Source organism: Chionomys nivalis, chromosome 5, assembly GCF_950005125.1.
Source record: "Chionomys nivalis chromosome 5, mChiNiv1.1, whole genome shotgun sequence".
In the NCBI taxonomy this organism is placed as follows: domain Eukaryota; kingdom Metazoa; phylum Chordata; class Mammalia; order Rodentia; family Cricetidae; genus Chionomys; species Chionomys nivalis.
In genome coordinates this window covers 4,077,173-4,096,518 of record NC_080090.1, presented here as the reverse complement: position 1 = coordinate 4,096,518, position 19,346 = coordinate 4,077,173, and the positions used below count along the sequence as shown (strand labels likewise).

The following is a 19,346-nucleotide window of genomic DNA, read 5'->3' as shown; positions in this document are numbered from 1 at the left end:
TCACTACTCTGGGAGCCTCAGAGCTCCCCTCCTTCTCGGCAGCTCCAGAAAAACTCCTGAGACCTACTACATTCTCCCGGTGGCAGGTCCCTGAGCCGTAGGGGGGATAGAGGACAGCCAGAGGCCGAAGGAGCCGACTCTCCGCCCCTAAGCGGCACCGAGGGACTCACAGTACTGGGCTCAGCCCACGCGGCCGCAGAAAACACTTTGGTGTGGCCAGGGCGTGGCTAAGGGTGAGGCACGCCCCTTCTTTCCCAATTCCCCTCCACTCCTGAGTCCCATTGGTCACAAAGACGTCCAATGAACGCACGGATCAAGGTCCTACCCCGGGTCTGACTCGAAAGCTCCTGCCAAAACTTTGGGAGTTTTTAGAGAGGAGTTTTTTTTTTCTTTTTTTTTTCTTTTTTTCCTTCTTATTTTTTTAAACTAACGGATCATTATTGTTGTTTTAAATTTAGTTCTTAGAGCTTAGCTGTTTGGGTTTTTCTTTCGGTGTCGGGCCCCAGTCTCCCCGGCTTCTCCGGAGTAGTAGAGCGAGGCCGCAGCCGCCTCGCCGCTCCAGTACCCGGCGATCGCCTCTATCCCACCGGGAGCGCGCTCGCCGCGCCGCCTTTCAAGCCAGGCCAGGGGCCCAGGCGGTGGCGGGAGGCGACCGGGCCCTCGCCTCCTCTCTCGGTGGCGCTAGGGCTCCCCGCTGGCCCTGCGCTTCAGTGCGGGCGGAGAACCGAAAGCAGACCGGGCTTGGCTGGGACACCGCCTCTCCCCGGGCACCCACCCACTTACCCACTCACCCAGGACCCCGCCAGGATCCTGCCAGGATGTTCGCGGCCGGCCTGGCTCCCTTCTACGCTTCCAACTTTAGTCTTTGGTCAGCCGCGTACTGTTCCTCTGCGGGCGGCCCGGGCGGCTGCTCCTTCCCCTTGGACCCGGCGGCTGTCAAGAAGCCCTCATTTTGCATCGCGGACATCCTGCACGCCGGCGTCGGGGAGCCGGGGCCCGCTGCAGAGGGACTCGTGGGGGCCTCGGCCGCCCTCACCGCGCACTTGGGTTCCGTGCACCCGCACGCCTCCTTCCAAGCTGCCGCCAGATCCCCGCTGCGTCCCACCCCGGTGGTGGCGCCCTCAGAAGTGCCGACTGGCTTCCCTCAGCGGCTGTCCCCGCTCTCGGCTGCCTACCACCAGCATCTCCCGCAGCAACAACCGACGCAGCAGCAACAGTCACAGCCACAGCCTCCGCCTCCACCCCGGGCGGGCTCCCTGCAGCCACCGGCTTCAGGGACGCGGGTGGTCCCCCACCATAGCGGCTCCGCCCCTGCCCCCTCCAGCAAAGACCTCAAATTTGGAATCGACCGAATTTTGTCTGCAGAATTTGACCCAAAAGTCAAGGAAGGCAACACGTTGAGAGGTATGTCCTGGCTGACAGGCTTCAGGCCTCATAACCACTCGTGAGGGCCCTGATCCCGTGCGGGTTTTGGGTGCTTTTTACATTCAAGGACAAATCAGTAGAATGAGGGAAAAGAAAACGAATTGTAAGAAAACTTTGTGACATTTAAAACTCAACTACTCTATGTAAAAAGCGATCCTCGGATGCTTACACAGCACACAACGGGTATCAACACCGATTTCTGTAAACTTTTGCAAAAGTGGGATCTTTTGAATGACGTGTCTACAAAAAGACATAGGCCTTTCTCACGGGGAAATCTCAGCGTGGGGACATTTTGCTTCAATTTGATTTCCAGTAAAATTCTTCCTAAGAATTGTGGGGAAGTAAAACTGCTGGTCTAAGCTCCTGAGGGAAGATGGCAGAGTGAGGGGCCTACCGCCTTATGACCATTTTATGAAAAGCTTTTTCTTGCTGTGGGGTGGACTGGACCACAGGGGCAGTTCAGGCCCCACCCTTGGCGGCTGTCGGGGAAAGTGCTTTCTGTGCATGCGAGGTCTTTCTTGACTTCGCTTGCCTAAAACTGGAGCAAAGGAGAAGGGAAGGGTGGAAGAACTCTACCCGGAGGATGTGAGTTTGTCCACGGTGTAACCAAACTCTTCTTCCCCCCTTCCCCAGATCTCACGTCGCTGCTAACTGGTGGGCGGCCTGCAGGGGTGCACCTCGCTGGCCTGCAGCCTTCGGCCGGACAGTTCTTCGCATCTCTAGATCCCATTAACGAGGCGTCTGCTATCCTCAGCCCCTTAAGCTCCAACCCAAGAAATTCTGTTCAGCATCAATTCCAAGACACGTTTCCAGGTAGAAAATTACCCGAGTTCAATCCGTGAGCCTCTGAACCTGGTGGCTAGCGACCTACTCTTAGAAATCTTAGTCCGATGCCGCAAAGGTCAGCCGCAGCATCAAAACCCCATAGTTGGGGTAGAAGCCTCCTTAGTCCTAGGAGAGACTGAGGAACTGTCCTAGTGGGACAGTTGGGGAAGAGAGGAGAATCAAGATGTATCGGCATGGGTCCCTGTCCCTATTCTTTTCGCCCAGAGAGGGTGATTTGAAGACACACACACACACACACACACACACGCACACACACGCACACACGGGGGGGGGGAGTTTTCCTTGACTGGTTACATTTTCTCTGAAAGACAAATGTGTGGAGTATAGGGCTGTCACCAGCAGGTAATTCAGACCCCAGGTACAGTTCCAACTATTTTAACATGTCTGGTGACTGTGCATTTAGTTTATGAATTTCTCTTGAGCAAATCCACGGAGTCTCCGGCTCTTCCTGACTTTAGGCCTAAAGCGGTTCTGCGAAAAATCTGTTTTTTTTTTTTTAAAGTCCTTAGGCCATTGTCGCACAAGCAAAAGGAGGTAGGAGGCGAATGTGAACTCAAAACACCTTTAAATACCTAGGAGAACCAGAGGCGCTCAGGCTGCGGCCCTAACACTAACTAGGCCCTGAACTTCTTTCTCTCTTCCTACTGGTTGGCAGGTCCCTATGCTGTGCTCACCAAGGACACCATGCCGCAGACGTACAAGCGGAAGCGCTCCTGGTCCCGCGCGGTCTTTTCCAATCTGCAAAGGAAAGGCCTGGAGAAGAGGTTTGAGATTCAGAAGTACGTGACGAAGCCAGACCGAAAGCAGCTGGCAGCGATGCTGGGACTCACCGACGCTCAGGTAAGCCACTGGCAGGGTGTCCTCCCGCAGGCAGTAAACGGGAAACAAGGCAGACCCGCAGGCCTCCTCCTCCACGACAACTCACCTTCAACCATCAAAACACAAGGTCTTGAACTTCGCAAGACTTTGTGGTGTTGCAACTCAGAGGGAGAGGAGAGGCGGGTAGGGGTGGAGGTGGAGGAGGCGGACGGAGAGAGTAGCCCATTCCTGAAGATGTATGTCAACAAGCATCGAGTGTTTATTTTGGCCAAGAGGCCAAAGAACCGCGGAGAAAGCGAAAAGGAGACGGTAATTATGTACTCGACTGGAGTGCGCCTCGCTGTCGGAGGCAGTTTGTTTCAGAAGAGAAAAACCCAAAGTCAATAGATTACTCTTGGTCCCTGCCTTCCTTCACTGGATTGTGAAATCCCACTTGTGAGGAACTGAAAATATAATTTCAAACGAAATGACTTCGGAGTTGCTTTAAGACAGGGTTTGAGCTTGGAGCAGCCACAGTCCCACTTTCTAACTAACAGCCCAGTCTCTGAAGATAGTATCTGTTGGCAATGGGGCTGACTGAGAGAAAGAAGAAAGATTTTCTTAGAATGTCCAAGAACGGTTTTTTAAGTAGGTCCTGCCCACTTGATTTAAAAAAGTAAGTAAGTAAGGAAGGAAGGAAGGAAGGAAGGAAGGAAGGAGAAAGAGACAATAGGAATCTTTTGTCCTGGAACTTTTTTTTTTCTTTCTCAGTTTCAAGAATTCGAGTTTCATTTTGCTTTCTCCGACTACACTTTTCTTGTTCTGCACTCTCGTTGCTTCAGTACAGACTCCCACAGAGCAGAAGCCAAAGCAGTCTCTCTCTCTCTCTCTCTCTCTCTCTCTCTCTCTCTCTCTCTCTCTCTCTCTCTCTCCCTGGTTCGGACTTCTGTCCTTGTGTCTTTCTGTTCTCCATTACACAACACGCTTCCTCAGCACACACAGACTGGAAAGCTCAGCCGCTTTCTACCAGCTGTGCATGTTATTTTTAAAGGGGAAGCTAGAACTTGTGTGAATGTGTTGGGTCTCCCAGAGGATCATGGATTTATATAGATTCTCCATCCATCTCTTCCCCATTCCTATATGCTGCGTATTTAATTCCAGTATTTTCTGAGCCCCAGGAGAATACAGTTGTCTCTCACAAAACAGGGTCTGTGTCAATTCTTAGGTAAAAATGTGCTCAGGCGATTCTTCTTTACTTAAAGCCCAGCAGGTGCCCATTCTAGTGGGATTAATTCTTTGAGTCCCTTGCCCCTTTGGCACTTCCTCCTTAAAACAGCCAAGGGCTGTGATCTGAATACTCAGGAGGCAGAGGAAGGAGGATCTCAAGTTCAAAGCCAGCCTGGTTCAAAAGAAACCCCCGTCTCAAAAATCCTAAGGGACTGGGGTGGTACAGTTAGTTTTTGTGGTGAATTACTTTGCGGAGCGAATGCCTAGGGATGAGAGGGACCTCAGAAGTTCTTAATATTGGCTCCCACCAAAACCTTGGCATTGCGTACACAATATATGCAATTTGGGGGGTCAGAACTCCTTGATTTTAATCAGTGCTACAGGAGTCCTGAGTTTGGTGAGATTACAAAGCAATTCGCAAGAAACCCGTCCCTCACTTGCACCCAGGTCATTTCAGTCTTGCGATACGAGGGCCGTATTTAAAGAATAGTCCCTAGTGGCTTAGGCGGGTTTCATCCCTTAGATAGATCCTGGATATTTATGTTTAGTTAAGCTGTCTGGGTTCTGGAGGCGAATAGTGTCCGCCCCGCTATTTTGCCTTAGGGGGCTAACTCCAGGTGTATTGAGCTGATTATTTATCTTGCATCTCTTTTGATGTTGCACATAGGTGAAGGTGTGGTTCCAGAACCGGAGGATGAAGTGGCGACACTCTAAGGAGGCCCAGGCGCAGAAGGACAAGGACAAGGAAGTCAACGAAAAGCTTTCTGGGGGAGCCCCCGCCGAGGGCGAACTGGAAGAGAGAAGCCCCAGCCGTTCTGAAGGCGAGGCCGAGAGCGAGAGCAGTGACTCGGAGTCCCTGGACATGGCCCCCAGCGACACGGAACGGACTGAGGGGACTGAGCGGTCCCTGCACCAAACGACGGTCATCAAGGCCTCTGCCGCCGGCGCCCTTCTCACAACCAGCAGCAGTGCGAGCGGTGGCAGCTTCAGCTTCAGCAGTGTCGGCAGCCTGGGTAGCAACAACACCGGCGTGGGGAGTGCCAACAGCCTTGGCGGTAGCAGCTCAGAGCTGCTCCCCGCGCACCAGCCCTCAGTCACCAGCAATCCCCAGAGTCCAGAGCCTGCCCAAGCCCCACTTGCAGGCTTATAGACTGAACCAAGGGTGCTTATGGCATGGCATGGCGTGCAACTTCCCCATCACTGGCTGGAGTTTGTGTCTACTTTAGTTGGTGGCAAGGGTCGCGAGACGGGAGACGCCAAGGGCAGCTTCTTGGGGTTCACACCCTTTCTTTTGCTGCCTAGGCTGCCTGAGGCCTACAGCTCCCAAAAGAGAGGAAAGTTTTGAGGTTCCCCTGCCAAAGAATGCAACTGTTCCCCCTACCCAAGCAGCCCACACTGTGAAGTGTTTGATGAACTGTTGCTCTGAGCACCAGGGGTCTTGGCATAAGGACGTGCTGCACTTAGAAGGCCTTTAACTTGTAAATAAAATGTTTACTACAGTTTGTAAAAGGCCGTTTGGCTTGCTGGCTTGCTGGGGTATGGAGGTTGTTAAGTATCAAAGATGGGGGGACACAGCAGATGGCAACATCTGGAGGAGGGAAAAGCAGCCCCAGAGTCAAAGATGGAGACCCCCACAGAGACCCCCGTGGGGTGGTAGAGGTTTCACCCAGCATCGAAGTCCTTGACAACCCCCACCTATGACTGCCTGGGTGCGAGGCCTGCTAAGAAACAGAATATAGGATCTTAGGCCTGTTCTGCAGATGGCTTTCCTAAGCAGGGTCGAGATGCCATGAGCGTGCATGCCTGCGTTCCCCCTGGCTGCGGAGAGCTCGGAGTTTGAGTGGAATCCGCTCTGCTGTGGAGCTGGAATCCAACCAGGCCCATCCGTGCTCACCAGGCCTTTGCTAGGCTTTCAGTCAGGAGGCTGGGGGCTGTACCAGTGCAACTGCGCAGTGGGGAGGTAGAGAAACCCAAGGTAAGAAAAGGGCAGAAGGGCCACAAGAGTTAGGGACTGGAGACCAGGTCTTCCAAGTGCCAAGGCTCTGCTTTTAAAGAGGCTGGTGTAATTGGGCAGTAATGAGGTGACTTTGAATGTTAGACAGAGGTGAAGCCAGCTGTGGATCTCCTGGCCCACGTTTGCTGAGTGGACCTACGCAATATTCTTAGCACTCCTCCCCCTGAACCCAGATAAAGTCTTTTCTTGCCATTCTTCCCCTGGAGGCACCCACTACAGCAGTGGGGAGTTAGGCGTTAGTGTCCGTTACAGTAGGGCTGTTAATACAGCCGGGAGGAGGATGAATACTGGAAGGGCCTTTCTTTTAAAATGTGAAGCCTTTTTCTACAACCTGTGTCCTTCCCACCGCCTTTGCGGAAACGGTGTGAGAACATCTTTGGGAGGAAACCGAAACATCGGTAACAAGGACAACAACAGAAACAGATTTCCCAGGCAGTTTTTGGCACAGAGCAGTGCCAGGGCACAAGTCCTCTAAGAAATACAGCATCTAATTCGGGAATTCCTCCTGCCCAAGGAAGAGAGGAAAAGTGCTGCGGCCAGGGATCCTGGGAGGCAGCTCTCCTGAAGTAACGGCAAGTTTGCCGCTGCTCAGCCTGAGTGTCGCTTATCTTCTCCGCTTTGATTCGTCATTCCCTGAAGCTGGTTCCTGGATTTTTTGCTCTGGACCTGTGTGACCCAGGACCGGAATGAAAGGTCATAGAGAAAGTACTTGAGGGAGGGAGAGCAACAATAAATCAAGAGAGAACATCTTCACTAGGGACCCGATTTAAAGGGGAATGCGAGCGAGCTAGCTATTATCCTTAGCTACTCACAAGAGTTGGGAGGCCACAGGCAGCCTCTGTGACAGGCCGGGCTTCAGTTGGGGGTGTTTCAGTGTCTCTAAGTCTGCCATTGGGCTTTGCTTCTCAGACTTTAGTATTGCCCCATACCCCAAGCTTGCAGTCATTGTCTAGATTCCTCTACTCTGACTTAACATATATTTAAAACCTGGAATCCAAACATTCAAAAGACGCGGAATTAGGTAGGACACACTTAAACCCAATTCTGATATTAAAAAGAGCGGAGCCGGGGTCTACCCATCTAAGCAAGGAGGAGCCGGACCTGTCTGGGGAAAGGCTGGGAGGGGCCGGTGCTTTATGCAAACTTTCCAACGCCTCTGGTTCACCGTGCCCCCTCCCCTGCTCTCTTCTAACCCCGACGGCAGCAGTTTTTCTTCTTGACTTTTAGACTTAGTAATGGAAGGAAAGGAACCATTGCAGGGGTATGGTAATGGTCTGCCTTTTCAGGTAGACTCTCGGTCCTTTTTCTGCCAGGCTGGGCAAGGCCAGGGACCCTCGGGACCTGAGGACGAAATTACCCAGGCGCCGGCCACCTGGAGCAGGTAGTGTGGAAGTCGATTGTGACCCACCCAGAATGGGTAGTCTGAAAGTCGGGTGGTGCCCTCGCATAACCTGATGCACTTTTTTCTTTGTTACCCTCTCCCCCTAATTTCTGACCATTTATCTCGTGAAACTCTCCCTTCCACCAGCATCCAGAATGCCACAAGCCCTGTGAAGTTTCGTTTATGTGGAAAAAGGGCAGCTGCAGAGAGAAGCCCCCCCATTCTTATTCCACCCCCACCCCTGGCAGACCGCTGGACATAAGGCTGCCTTTTGGGCGCGGCGCGTGTTGGAGGCTGCTTTGCTGGGCCACTGGGATCTTTCTGGAAGCGTTTCATCCCAGTCTGGGCAGGTTAGGGCTGAGGCTCAGAGAGGGCTAAGTGTGGAAGATTAGGACGCCTGACCTCTGGACTGGTTGGAGTCTGGTGGAGGTGGGCGTGCGAGGGTCCGAAGCCCCGAAGAGCCAAAAGCAGCCGCCGAGCGAGCCCAGACCCGCGTCCCTCTTCTATGGCTTGCGGTGCGGGACTCAGCTCTCCTCCAAGCAATAGTTTCTCTTTGAGAAGAGGCAGGCTTTTCCTTACCACTTGCAGGAGTCCCCTCAATGAGGAGTCGACTCAACTACCATACCAAGGCCACCAAAAAACATAAGCAGAAGTGAATTTCACTAGGCAGAAGGAGTAGGGTCTGACACACAACCTCCACCCTTGCACGCGCGCGCGCGCACACACACACACACACACACACACACTCACCAGGGACAGAAACAGACGCTCAGAGAAACACTACTGTCTGTTTTTAACTCTCTCTCTGTGTGTCTCTGCCTCTCTCTGTCTCTCTGTCTCTGTCTCTGTCTCTCTCTCTCTCTCTCTTATTAGCTCCAATCTCTGTATGGCAAAAGAAGGCAAGAATCCTCACACCGTCCTTTTCTGCCTCTGTGGGTGGGACGCTTGTCTCCGTAGCATTTGTCTGGCGCCACATTCCCACATTCCGCAGACCAAAACCACTGAAAATCAGATCCACCTTCTGCATTTGCTGTCCTCTGCAGAAAGCAGGGAGGAACCTGGATTCGAAGAGTGTGCCACCCCGCTTTCCAGTCCCACTGGGGCCAAACACATAAGGTTATGGGAGACACCAAGGCCAAGTATTTAAGGAAGATTCTAGTAGACTCAGCCAAGGAAATCACTCCCTATCTTCACCCACTCCTCACCCCTCCAAGGATTGGAGGAAGCCATAGCTCCAGCCCTCACAAATCTCTGATCCCCTTCAAACTTCAGAGGGGCCCAAAAGAAAACCCAGGAACTCTGCAACTGTTTTCTCTGACTGCTGTCCCTCTCCAGGCCCTGGCAGGGATGGTGGCTGGGCCAGACTGCACCAACAGAAAAGGCAAGATAATATCCTGGGCAGGCTTTCTTTTTCTAGATACAGAGAGCCAAGAACCCTGAAACTGGGCCCAGGTTCCTGTGCACAGGCTCGCAGTTGTCTATTGAGGCTGGAGAGTCCTCAAGGTAAGAATGTCAATCTTCAGCAGGGGATTTAAATTGAATTGAATTTGAATTGAATTATGGCACTTTAACCAGTTCAGGAACACAACCTCCTCTTTTCAAGCTATGGCTTTAAAATAAAAAAAAGAAAGAGAGAAAGAAAGAAAGAAAGAAAGAAAAAAAAGACTGCCTGGTTAGGCTTGGGGCAAACAACAAAAGAGGCCAGAAGCTTAAGTGGATGTTGGACACGCCCTCTTTCCATCGAAGTTCCTTTCTAGCCCCTCCCCCTTTCTTTAAAGAACAAGTAAGTGACACTGAGTTCAGTCTTTTCCCTACCATATAGTGACACTGCCTTGAAGAAGGCCCAGGGGCCCCTAAACATACAAGGCTTTGCCTTCTCTCTTTTTCCGCCGCTGGGAGGTAGAGTAGCTACACACCCACACCCAGAGGTCTTTGTGGAGAACAGGAGCTGGGTTCTAAGAACTTTACCTGAAGGTGCTATGTTAGGGAGGGGAGATAAAAACCTGGATTTAACAGATCTTGAACACCATGGCATTTTCAAATGTCTTGATATCGTTCAGGGTCCCCAAGGCAGATGGAAGCTCCTCTACATGGCATGTCCTCATCCTGTAGAGAGTTTCCCCTGGGTTCTCACAGAGCTGCAGGGACTCCGGCTCTCTCTCTGTCACCTTACAGCAAGCTCAGGACTGTTGGACCTTGGAGCTCTTTGCTTCCTCACCCTCCACCATTTTAGAAAGCACGGATAGACATTTCTATACCACAATTACTCCTGATGCCCTCATTCTAGAGGAGAGGCAGGTGGCAGGAAGAAAATGAGACATTTGTTCAAGATCACCTGGTGAATGAACGAAAGGATCCATGTGGACCTTGGGATCCATGCCTTCCGAAGAATGCAAGACTATGAGCGCTTCCTCTTGATAGGCTTGTCCTGTAGGCTCTGATCAGGATCAAAGCTCACTGTGTTTTCACAGAGGAGAATAAAAGTCTCAGAACCATAGGCTTGGGTCTCTGCCCCCCCTCCCCTGTGTTAAGCAGGGATGGAGATGGTGGAGTCTGTGTCCCTGAGAGGTTGTCTTCACAGAGGTGGCAGGGTGTCGGCTGATTGACACCCTGCTCCCCAGCTTGCAACGTCTCTGTCTTGGGCTGTGCAGCAGCAGGGCTCTGAGGATCCCCGCACTATCTGTGGTGCTTTTCAGCCGGCGTTGGTCATCTCTGTTATTCTGGGCAGGAAGCAGAACTGCAAAGGCACTTGGGGGTACTGAGGTACCAATGCTCCCTCCCCCCCCCCTGCAATCTAATCTCAGACTTTGGCCATGAAAGATAAGAGGCATCATCTATCTTAGACCTCAGGATTGTTCTACCAATGTCTTCACCACCTGATAGTTGGTATGGCAAGTGGTTAGCGCACGTAGCTGGGAGCCAGTGCTCTCGATCCTAGGCGAGCAAAGGAGGATCCAAATTAGCCCCAGAGGCATTCATTCACTCATTCACTCGCAGGTTCAACAACTAGCTGCACTGACCTTGAGAAATTCATCTCACCCTTTAGCTTTGCTTTCCCCCAGCTCTGTACAATACAAGTAAATGAATCTAAATCGTAAACTGCCATGAAGGTCAGTTGCATGAAAAAAACAAAACAAAGCAAACCTTTCCAAGAGGGAAGTAGCCAGTATACAGCTAGACGAGATATGTTCTTTTACTTATTTATTCTTAACAGTGTTTGTCGAGATCTCTGTTAGTGTTCACAGGGTAGGGGAAAAAAAGGAAGCGTAGTAATTCTCACCAAGAAACTAAATCAGCTGGAGCTAATGAAGTTTATGAATACGAGGCCACTTTGTCCCATGTTCCCAGAGAAGATGTCAGGGTCACCTGTCCCCACGGACAGTATCAGATGGAGGAACTGCGTACAACAGGCATTCGGCACGACCCTTGGGTGCTTGAAGGAGAAGATACCAGAGTTTTCTGACACAGGATAGTGTGGGGTCCCTGGAGGGAAAATTATGTGCCTGTTGTTGAAATATGTCAGGACAAATGGCGCTTTGGGAGTTTTAAGGTCTTAACTAATAGTGAGAACAGGGTCAACACAGAAAGCAAGAAATTAATTACATGTCTTTCAGGAGAGAAACCCCTGAAAACCCTGATGGTTATGATAATGATGGTGATGAGTTGTGGTGCTGGGATTTGAACCTTGTACCTAATGCTTGTTAGGCATGTGCTCTACCCCAGATACCGTCATGGAGTCTCTGCTAAGTGGTTGAAGAGTCTAGCACTTAACACAGTACTTGGTGGCCTCAAAGTATTTACTGGAGAAATTAATATAATTATTGTGGCTTTTGTGTTTATTATGGATGAGTTGCACACACAAGAGGAAGCCAAGCGGCTTAGCAAGGAGCTATCGTTGAAACCCTGGAAGGGAGTTGGAGCAGTACAACCCAAGGGCTCTGGGGTGCTGAAACCATCGCGGTGCAGCCGTGGAGAGTACACAGGCAGGGCTCAGGGTACTCTGGGCTGGCTCACTTGAGTTGAGTGCCTGCGGGCATCCTTGGCCTCACCGTGTGGGCGGACGCGGACTAAGGTGGTATTAAATGACGCCCCGAGGCCAATCTTCCTCTAGGCTACCAAAATAAGAGCCAGGATGGAGCGTAAAAAAGCCTTGGTTCTTTCTCCTGACTCAGAGGGAGAACTTTGTCTTCGAACGGGGAAGCACAGCATAGAGCCTGACATGAGAGCTGAGACTGCCTGCTCCTGAGCCTTTTTGGTCACTATCAAGACCGCAAGGACATTCGGGAGGAGCAGAAGTTCAAGGTCGGGCCGGGGCTAAATGCTGGCGATTCTGTCACACTCGCCCCCCGCCCCCCGCACCCCGTTTCTGGTCTAGAAGTTTTAGCCTCTCTTTGATTTGACAGGGCTGTTTATTTTTGTTTCTCCAAATCTGCGAGAGGTGCTAGGCTCCCAGCCAGCACAGTTCTCGCTTGTGATGGCGGCTGGAGAAACCGAGCGCGCGAACTAACTGGGAACTGGGCTCTTCAGCTAGCATCGCCCACGTGCGTCTGTCTGCTTTTCAGGCCATTTCCTAAACTACAGCACCGAGAGCCCGGCAGCCTCAAGCAGTCCCCAAAGGAGCGCGGGAGGCTCCCTGTAGGCAAGTCTTCTGGGCCCCGGGCGCAGATCACTCTCAGAAGGCTTCATTACTGCACAAGGTTTTTGCCTGGTTTGTCACTGCGAATAGTCCTAGACCATCCACAGTCCTGGATCCTCAATCCCGGAGCAAGGCTAGTAGTCCTTAGGAAGCGCCCAGTCCGAGGCTCCTCCCTGCAGTGAAGAAGTTAGACCCTGTGCACCCAACCTTGGATGTGCTCAACACTCTAAATCCTGTCCCCTCTTGCTCCTCTTCAGTCTGTAGGGTAGTCTGCCTTCTTTGAGGCAGTCTAGATGGTGCTTGACGATTCGATCCTCCCCGCTCCAAGAAGGTCCTGCAGCTTCTCGGACAACTCTCCTAGGTCTAGATTCTCCTTTAAGGCTGAGGTGGGGGTGGGGAGGTCCCTTAACAAACAATCAAAGCAGCAGGTTGACTAAAGACTCATTTCGTGCTATTTTGAAATCAAATGCAGCACAATTCAGATGACCCTCCTTTCTTCCCTCTCCTTTGTTTTCAGTGATGCTCATGTCCCCAGCTCTTCCCCCCATCTTCCTGGATTTATTCCTTATTTGTTCACAACATTCTGGTCTTCCTTCCCCTCTGAAATGGTCCAAAGCCCCTACTGAGATTTTAGGAGGCGCACTCACTTCCTTCTCCTGTGTTCTGGAATGACCATAGAGAAGGCTTGTGAGTGATGGGGCATCCAGGCATCGGGATACTCCCGGAGCGATGGAGCATCCAGGCGTCGGGATACTCCCGGAGCGATGGAGCATCCAGGCATCATCGGGATACTCCCTAAGTGATGCAGGGTAGCCTGTAGCCAACAGGCAGCAAAAGGCAGCAGTTTCAGAAAGCTTATTTCAAAACTAATGGGTGTTTTCTAAGGAAGGAAGACCCCTCCCCAGCATTCCAGTCTCCCTAGAGGCATTGCTCCAAAGCCTGTGGCCAAACCTATACACCCGAGCAACCTTTAAATACACCTGAGCATTACCTGTAAATGTACCAGCCACTCGAGCTGTGGTGTGTGCTCCTACTACAACAGACCAAGCCCTTTTGGGTTGAGAGCACCTGGTGTCTGGGAAAGGACAGATATGTGAATGTTTGAGGTCTCAGCCCAAGCTTTTACCAGTTAATAACTGGAGGTTTCTTACCCATTTCCCTGCATCCTGGTCTCCTGCCCTTTCCCAGTGAAAGAAATGTCACAAGGAAAACAATCTCACCTTTCCCCTACCTATGCTCTCCCATTAACTTTCCTGCTCCATTTCCATCCTCCAAGTTGACCCTGCAACCTGAAGGCAGATGGATGAGAGATTCGAACCAGATACCGAACAGGAGCATAAACCACACACAGCTATGGTGTCAACTGGAGGGCACAGAATCTGTAAACTGTTTAATTAAGCTATTGTCCCTAATACACCATTGTACTGTCTGTTTGAAATCACCAGTGGGGTATATGTGTAAAGAAGGGGAAAGAGGCAAGCTCGCAATTCCAGCAATCATTGGTGACGAGACAGGGAAATTTGGAAATGGAGGCTAGCCTGGGCTACATTGTGAGAGTGTCCCTGCTTCCAGTGTCAACAACAACAAGACAAAGACAAACTCCCCCAGTTTCTTGTTTCTTGTCTCAATTTCAGAACCAAGGAACTTGAAGATTCTTCCCTCAGAGGAGGGGAAGAAAAGACCCAAGTGAAGCTTTGTTTTCTCTTTTTGAATTATTTCGGCCCTTATTTCAAACACTCACCTTACAATTGCAGAATCAATGCAACTAACTAGAGGAAAACTTTCTTTTTGATGTCGCGCACGCTCACGCGCTTGTGTGTGTGTGTGTGAAACCCAGAGCCACTTAGGCTTGCTCTCCATCACTAAGCGACGTTCCCTGAGAAATCCTTAATAAATGATGAGCTGTGGCATCTCCCGACAAAGCGACCTCTAGATGTGTCCAGTACAACGAGTGAGGAAAGAGCCTAGAGCAAGGAAATCTTTTAGCAAGGGGTTGTTTACTGTGTGCGTGTGTGGATTTACAGCGTAGGAACACACACACACACACTTTGTGTGTAAAAACAACAGACCTTCCAGGCTTTTTTGCTCTCTCTTTCCACCCTAATCTGGTCTTCCCCCCTTCCTTCTCACCTCCTTCCTACTCTATTAAACTCTTCAAATCTTCTTTCCTGGGTAGATAGTTGTCTGGGAGCTTCCTGCAGTGATACCCAGAGTCCTAACGCTGCTGCTATGGTGTTCTTGCAACGGAGAGAAAGTTGCACGGCCCTGCGGAGGGTTGCTGCGGGTTGCAGTTCCTAGTGCCGGAGGAGGGGGCTGGAACTGAGAGACCGGCGAGCGCCAGGCCGGGTGGGGCGGGGAAATTTATGGTGTGTATACACTTTCTGGCTCCAGAGCCCTGAGCACCAGAAAGCCAAGGCCCTGGGAGATCCATGCCATAAGCTGGGGCGGCGGGCGCCACCGCCACCTACGGTGTCCAACTAGAGCTCTCTATTCTGTCGCTTTGCCGTCACTCTCTTCAAGGGAGCGATTGGAAACTACTGCTGCTGCTGCAGGACAAGCCCTAGGGAGTCGGAAGAGTGGTTCTCCCCAGGAGAGGGGCTAGTCTGTGCTGTAGGTCGGCAGCGCCGCGTGTCAGGGTGGAACTCTAGGCCCAGAGACTGGTCGCGTGGCCCCAAGTGAAGACTGATTACCAGGCCTGGAATGCAAGGCCTTCCCTGTTTTCCTGTGAGGATCATGTTAAGACCTCGACTTCAGAGGCTATCTGGACCGCACAGACGTGACACCCATTCTCGGCTCCAGTAAAGGACTCCCCAAAAAGTCAGGGAGGGTGCGAAAAATCCATGGGCCCTCGGTGACAGAGGCTGAAGAATCAGATTTAGGACAGATGCCCATTTGAGACCAGAGAGGTCCCGTTCGGTCAGGTTGGCACTGAAATGCCAGCCCTGTGTGGTTCCCGCTCGCTGGTGCCAAGCCACACCCGAGCACAGGAGCTGCATTAAGTTGGTCTGCAAGCTCCCCATAGCCTTCTTTATCCATACTGCCACGAAGGTGGTGTGACGGGAGTGAAGCCCCGCACCGTCCGGTTGAATTCACAGTACCAGCCACGACTTTAATTGTACTCGGTAAATTGTTGCGTGCCTATGTGCTGGGCACTGTTCTAAACCCATTTGCACACACTCTTTGTTAAATCAAATTTCTCAATTATGTTATTACTTCCATTATCCTTGTTTTTACGGATAGGTAAATTAGGCTAAGGCAGTTAAATAAACTTGCTGACAGACGCGACGTAAGTGGAATTGGGAAGAGATCCTCTCTCTCTCTCTCTCTCTCTCTCTCTCTCTCTCTCTCTCTCTCTCTCTCTCTCTCTCTCTCTCTCTCTCCCCCCCTCCCTCCCGCCCAGGTTACCACAGTAATAACGAAACAACTACTTCTGCCAAGTCTTACTAAGATTCCTGCAGGCGGCAAAGCTGAATTAAAGGAGCGCTAGGGTCGTTTAAACCACTCAAGTTACTCAGTTTAGGGGGCATCGAGCTCCCTGGCCCTGGCGCTGGGAGATCGGAGCTTAGCGGGTCAGCCAACGCAGGTGGTCCCGCAGATAAAGCAGAGCTGTTTAGCAATTACCCCCGGGGCGTGCTAATTGAGTCTGCCTGACACGAGCTTTTCTCTTTCCTCTGGCTTTGATTTACTGTTGGGGTCAGGTCTTTGCGCCCAATTGCACTGCAGGAACCCGGCTTGTTTGAAGCAAGCGCCCAGGATGCCCGTGGCCACACAGCCCCAAAAACCACACCCGAGTTTTCTATCTTTTCTAGGATGTCATTTAATTTTTTTTTTCATGTAGCCCAGGGTGGCCTCGGATTTGCTATGCATCCAAGGACTGGCATAGGACTTTTGATCTTCCTGTCTCCACCCTCGCTCTGGGATTTCAGGCAAATCAGGTTTTATGTAGGGCTGGAGGTGGAACCCTGGGCTTTGCTCGCGAACACCGTCGATGCTTAATTTCTTAATACCTTTACTTTGCTTGAGGAGGTTGAGAGTCGCCTTCCTGTTTGGCTGCTCCTGGAAATTTTTCCTTGGGTAATAGGGTACAACTAGGAGAGTTGGCGATTGATCTGGGGGCAAGTGCTGGGGGAGTAGGGTGAGGCATGCTAAGGAACGGTGGAAAGAAGGGGGAGAGAAATTAGGGAGGAGGAAACCTTAACAATAGGTGGGATTTTGAAGCGTTTCTTACAGAGTGGGCAGAGTTGACGCAACTGTTTGTCTGGGCCGTAAATTAATAGATTTATCCCTCAAACAGGGAGAAGCCATTAAGGTTTTCTTGGCTTCGTCTGTGGGAAAATAATTGCTTTGATTAAGTTGCCCCAGAAGACCCCCTGAAACCCTCACTCCATGGCCTTGAGAGGCCTCCCCTTTCCTGCCTGCAGGAAGGAGGAGAGCAAAGACCACTCTAGGGAGAAGAGCCCAGCAGTTTGGATTTCTATTTTTCAGTTTGATCTCCTCCCACGGGGATTCGGGGACTCAGTGGCCTGAGTCTCCGTGGCCTGGCCAGCCCAGCCGGTATCACTGCTTTCCCTTCTGCCAGCAGACTGCAAGAACCCAGAGTGAGCCCTTGGTCTCTGTGTCCCAGCATGCCAAGCAGCTGACACTGGTGAACCAGGGCAGTGTGGCAAAAGTAGAAAAAGTGGAAGAGAGCATCTGCTACAGGTAGCAGGACAGACTCCTCCAGAGCTTGCGGGAGAAAAGCTCTGTCAGGCTCCCAAGACGCACAGTGTGGTCCCTGGCCCCTGGCCCCTGAAGTATCCTTTCAGAAGATCCCTGAGGTCAAAACTAATTTCACAATAAAAGGTTATTGCCTTCTTCATAAGTCTCCCAGGGGCCACATTTGTAGCAATGACGTAATATGTGCATTTAAAATGTTTTACAAATGTTTCAGTTTTTTTTTATTTTACATCAGTAAAATGCTTTCTAAAAATATGTTTCCATGTTGCCCTGTACCTGTTGTAGGACTGTTTACATTCACTTTAACACGAAATAAAAAATAGATTTTGTCGACTGTGGCTGCCATATTTGAATTACTCCACAGCCTGGTGCTGTTAGATGGGGGGGGGGGAGACACACATAGACTTTGCTATCACAGAGTTCTACTGTCCACAGCTGATGTATGAAAGTAGATACAATCACACAGACAAACACACTAGGTACAATCTTATACTGGGAGGCAGAGGCAGTAGGGTGAAGACTTAACGGCCGTAGTGCCTTTAGATGCAACTTAAGAGGGTGCAGCCAGCAAAGGAAAGTTATTAGGTTACATGACTGGAGACTCATAGTGGTGAGGGGTCTTACCCCATGCTTCTCCCTGCATCTTTCCACACTCAGTCTAGTCTCCGTACTGCTACCGAGTCTCCATTCCTATGTGTGCTACACTAGCTAAAATACAAACCAGCTGTTACTGGAGTTCCCAGTAAGAGGTTTGATTGTACTGATGAAGGCCACTCCTTGTTTTAGTGTTAGCTGAATTTGTTTCTTCACCCCTGTCCATAGAGATTCCCCAAAGGACACCGAGGGAATTTGGAAAGAGGAAAAGGGGATGGAAACAGAAGATGAAATTCAGGAACCTACTCCTGTACATTTCTTCAATTAGGGCACGGGTGTGTTATTCTATTTTCCCTGGTAAACACCCTTGCCAATTTACCAGAAAGCTGTATGCTGAATGAACAGTAATAACCACCCTGGATCCCATCTGGATGGGCATGTGGTTGATGATATCTTTCCAGTCTTGAGATGGGCCTTAATTTTATGCCATAGACTCTGTTCCTTTTACATGCCATATTCATCTTGGGTATTTGTTAGAATCCAAGTCTTATTACTCTCCTACTAGATTCTGATTTTATAGATCTTGGAGGAGGTGGGGACTGGCTTGCAAGTATCTGAGTCAGCAGCCATAATTCAATTCAATGTGGGGGCATCAAAATGGGGATTTTGTTAAGAAGAATGACTTGAGAGAGTCAGAGAGAGTAGAGAGTAGAAAGAGAGGGAGGGAGGGACTGGTTTAGGAGATAGTAAAGTAGCAGTGAGAGGGACTAATTTACTGGGAGGGATTAGTTTAGAAGATAGTAAAGTAGTTGTGGGAGGGACTAGTTTAGTAAGATGGACTAGTTTAGGAGATAGTAAAGTAGCTGTGGTTGTAAATGAGAAAAGTCCCCACAGGTTCAGGCATTTGAACATGTGGTTCCAGTAGGTGGTGCTGTTTGGGGAGGTTATGGAACTTTTGGGTGGTGCAGCCTGGCTGGAGGAAATATGTCACTGAGGATGGGCTTTGAGGGTTCAGAGCCCCACTCCACTGTGGCTCTCTCTGCTGTGGGTTTGCAGTTAAAGATCAGATTTCTCTAAGCTTTCAGCTTCCAGGTCCTGGGTACCATGTGTTGTCACGGCAACAGAGAACTAACACTAACTCCTCTGCTGTGGAGAAAGATTGAGGATCCTAACTGCTGGGTGAAGCCCTACACATGTCCAGGGGTAAGGCATAGATTTGGGGTCCTAATATCAATTCTGACTTTGCATTCTCTTTCTTCCTTCTTCCCACCCTTCTTTCCTTCCTTCCTTGCTCCCACTTCTCTTTTGTTTTATCATGCATCTTTGTGTCCTCCTGTGAGACCCACTGAGGCCAGAAGAGGGCTTCCAGTCACCTGGAACTGTGGCTACAGGTGGCTGTGAGCTGTTTGATATGGGGCTTAGAGAACTGAACTCAGGTCCTCTGTAGGAGCAGTGCTTGCTTTTTAACCCCAGAGCTGTCTCTCCAGTCCCAGTTCTCTCCTGCCCTTCCTCTCTGCTCTCTCTTTTTCTTTCTGTTTCTGTGGTACAGGGTCTTCTATTGCTCAGGCTGGCTTGGAACTCACTTTGTAGCCAAGGCTAGTCTTGAATTCTACATCCCAAAGGCTGGGTTTGAAGGCATGCACCACCATGCTCAATTTCTCATTTTCTTCTCCTCACTGGATACATTTTATTGTACCATATAAGCATTA

General features: G+C 50.7%; 1 protein-coding gene across 1 annotated transcript; it reads left to right on the top strand.

Annotated features, from left to right (window-relative positions):
- Positions 1–388: 388 nt before the first annotated feature.
- On the top strand, positions 389–5,761 carry Hlx (H2.0 like homeobox). The gene is made up of 4 exons (XM_057770104.1): positions 389–1,404; positions 2,059–2,238; positions 2,927–3,111; positions 4,964–5,761. The coding sequence occupies exons 1-4, from the start codon at positions 819–821 to the stop codon at positions 5,444–5,446; spliced, it is 1,434 nt and encodes a 477-aa protein (XP_057626087.1). The 5' UTR covers positions 389–818; the 3' UTR covers positions 5,447–5,761.
- Positions 5,762–19,346: the final 13,585 nt, after the last annotated feature.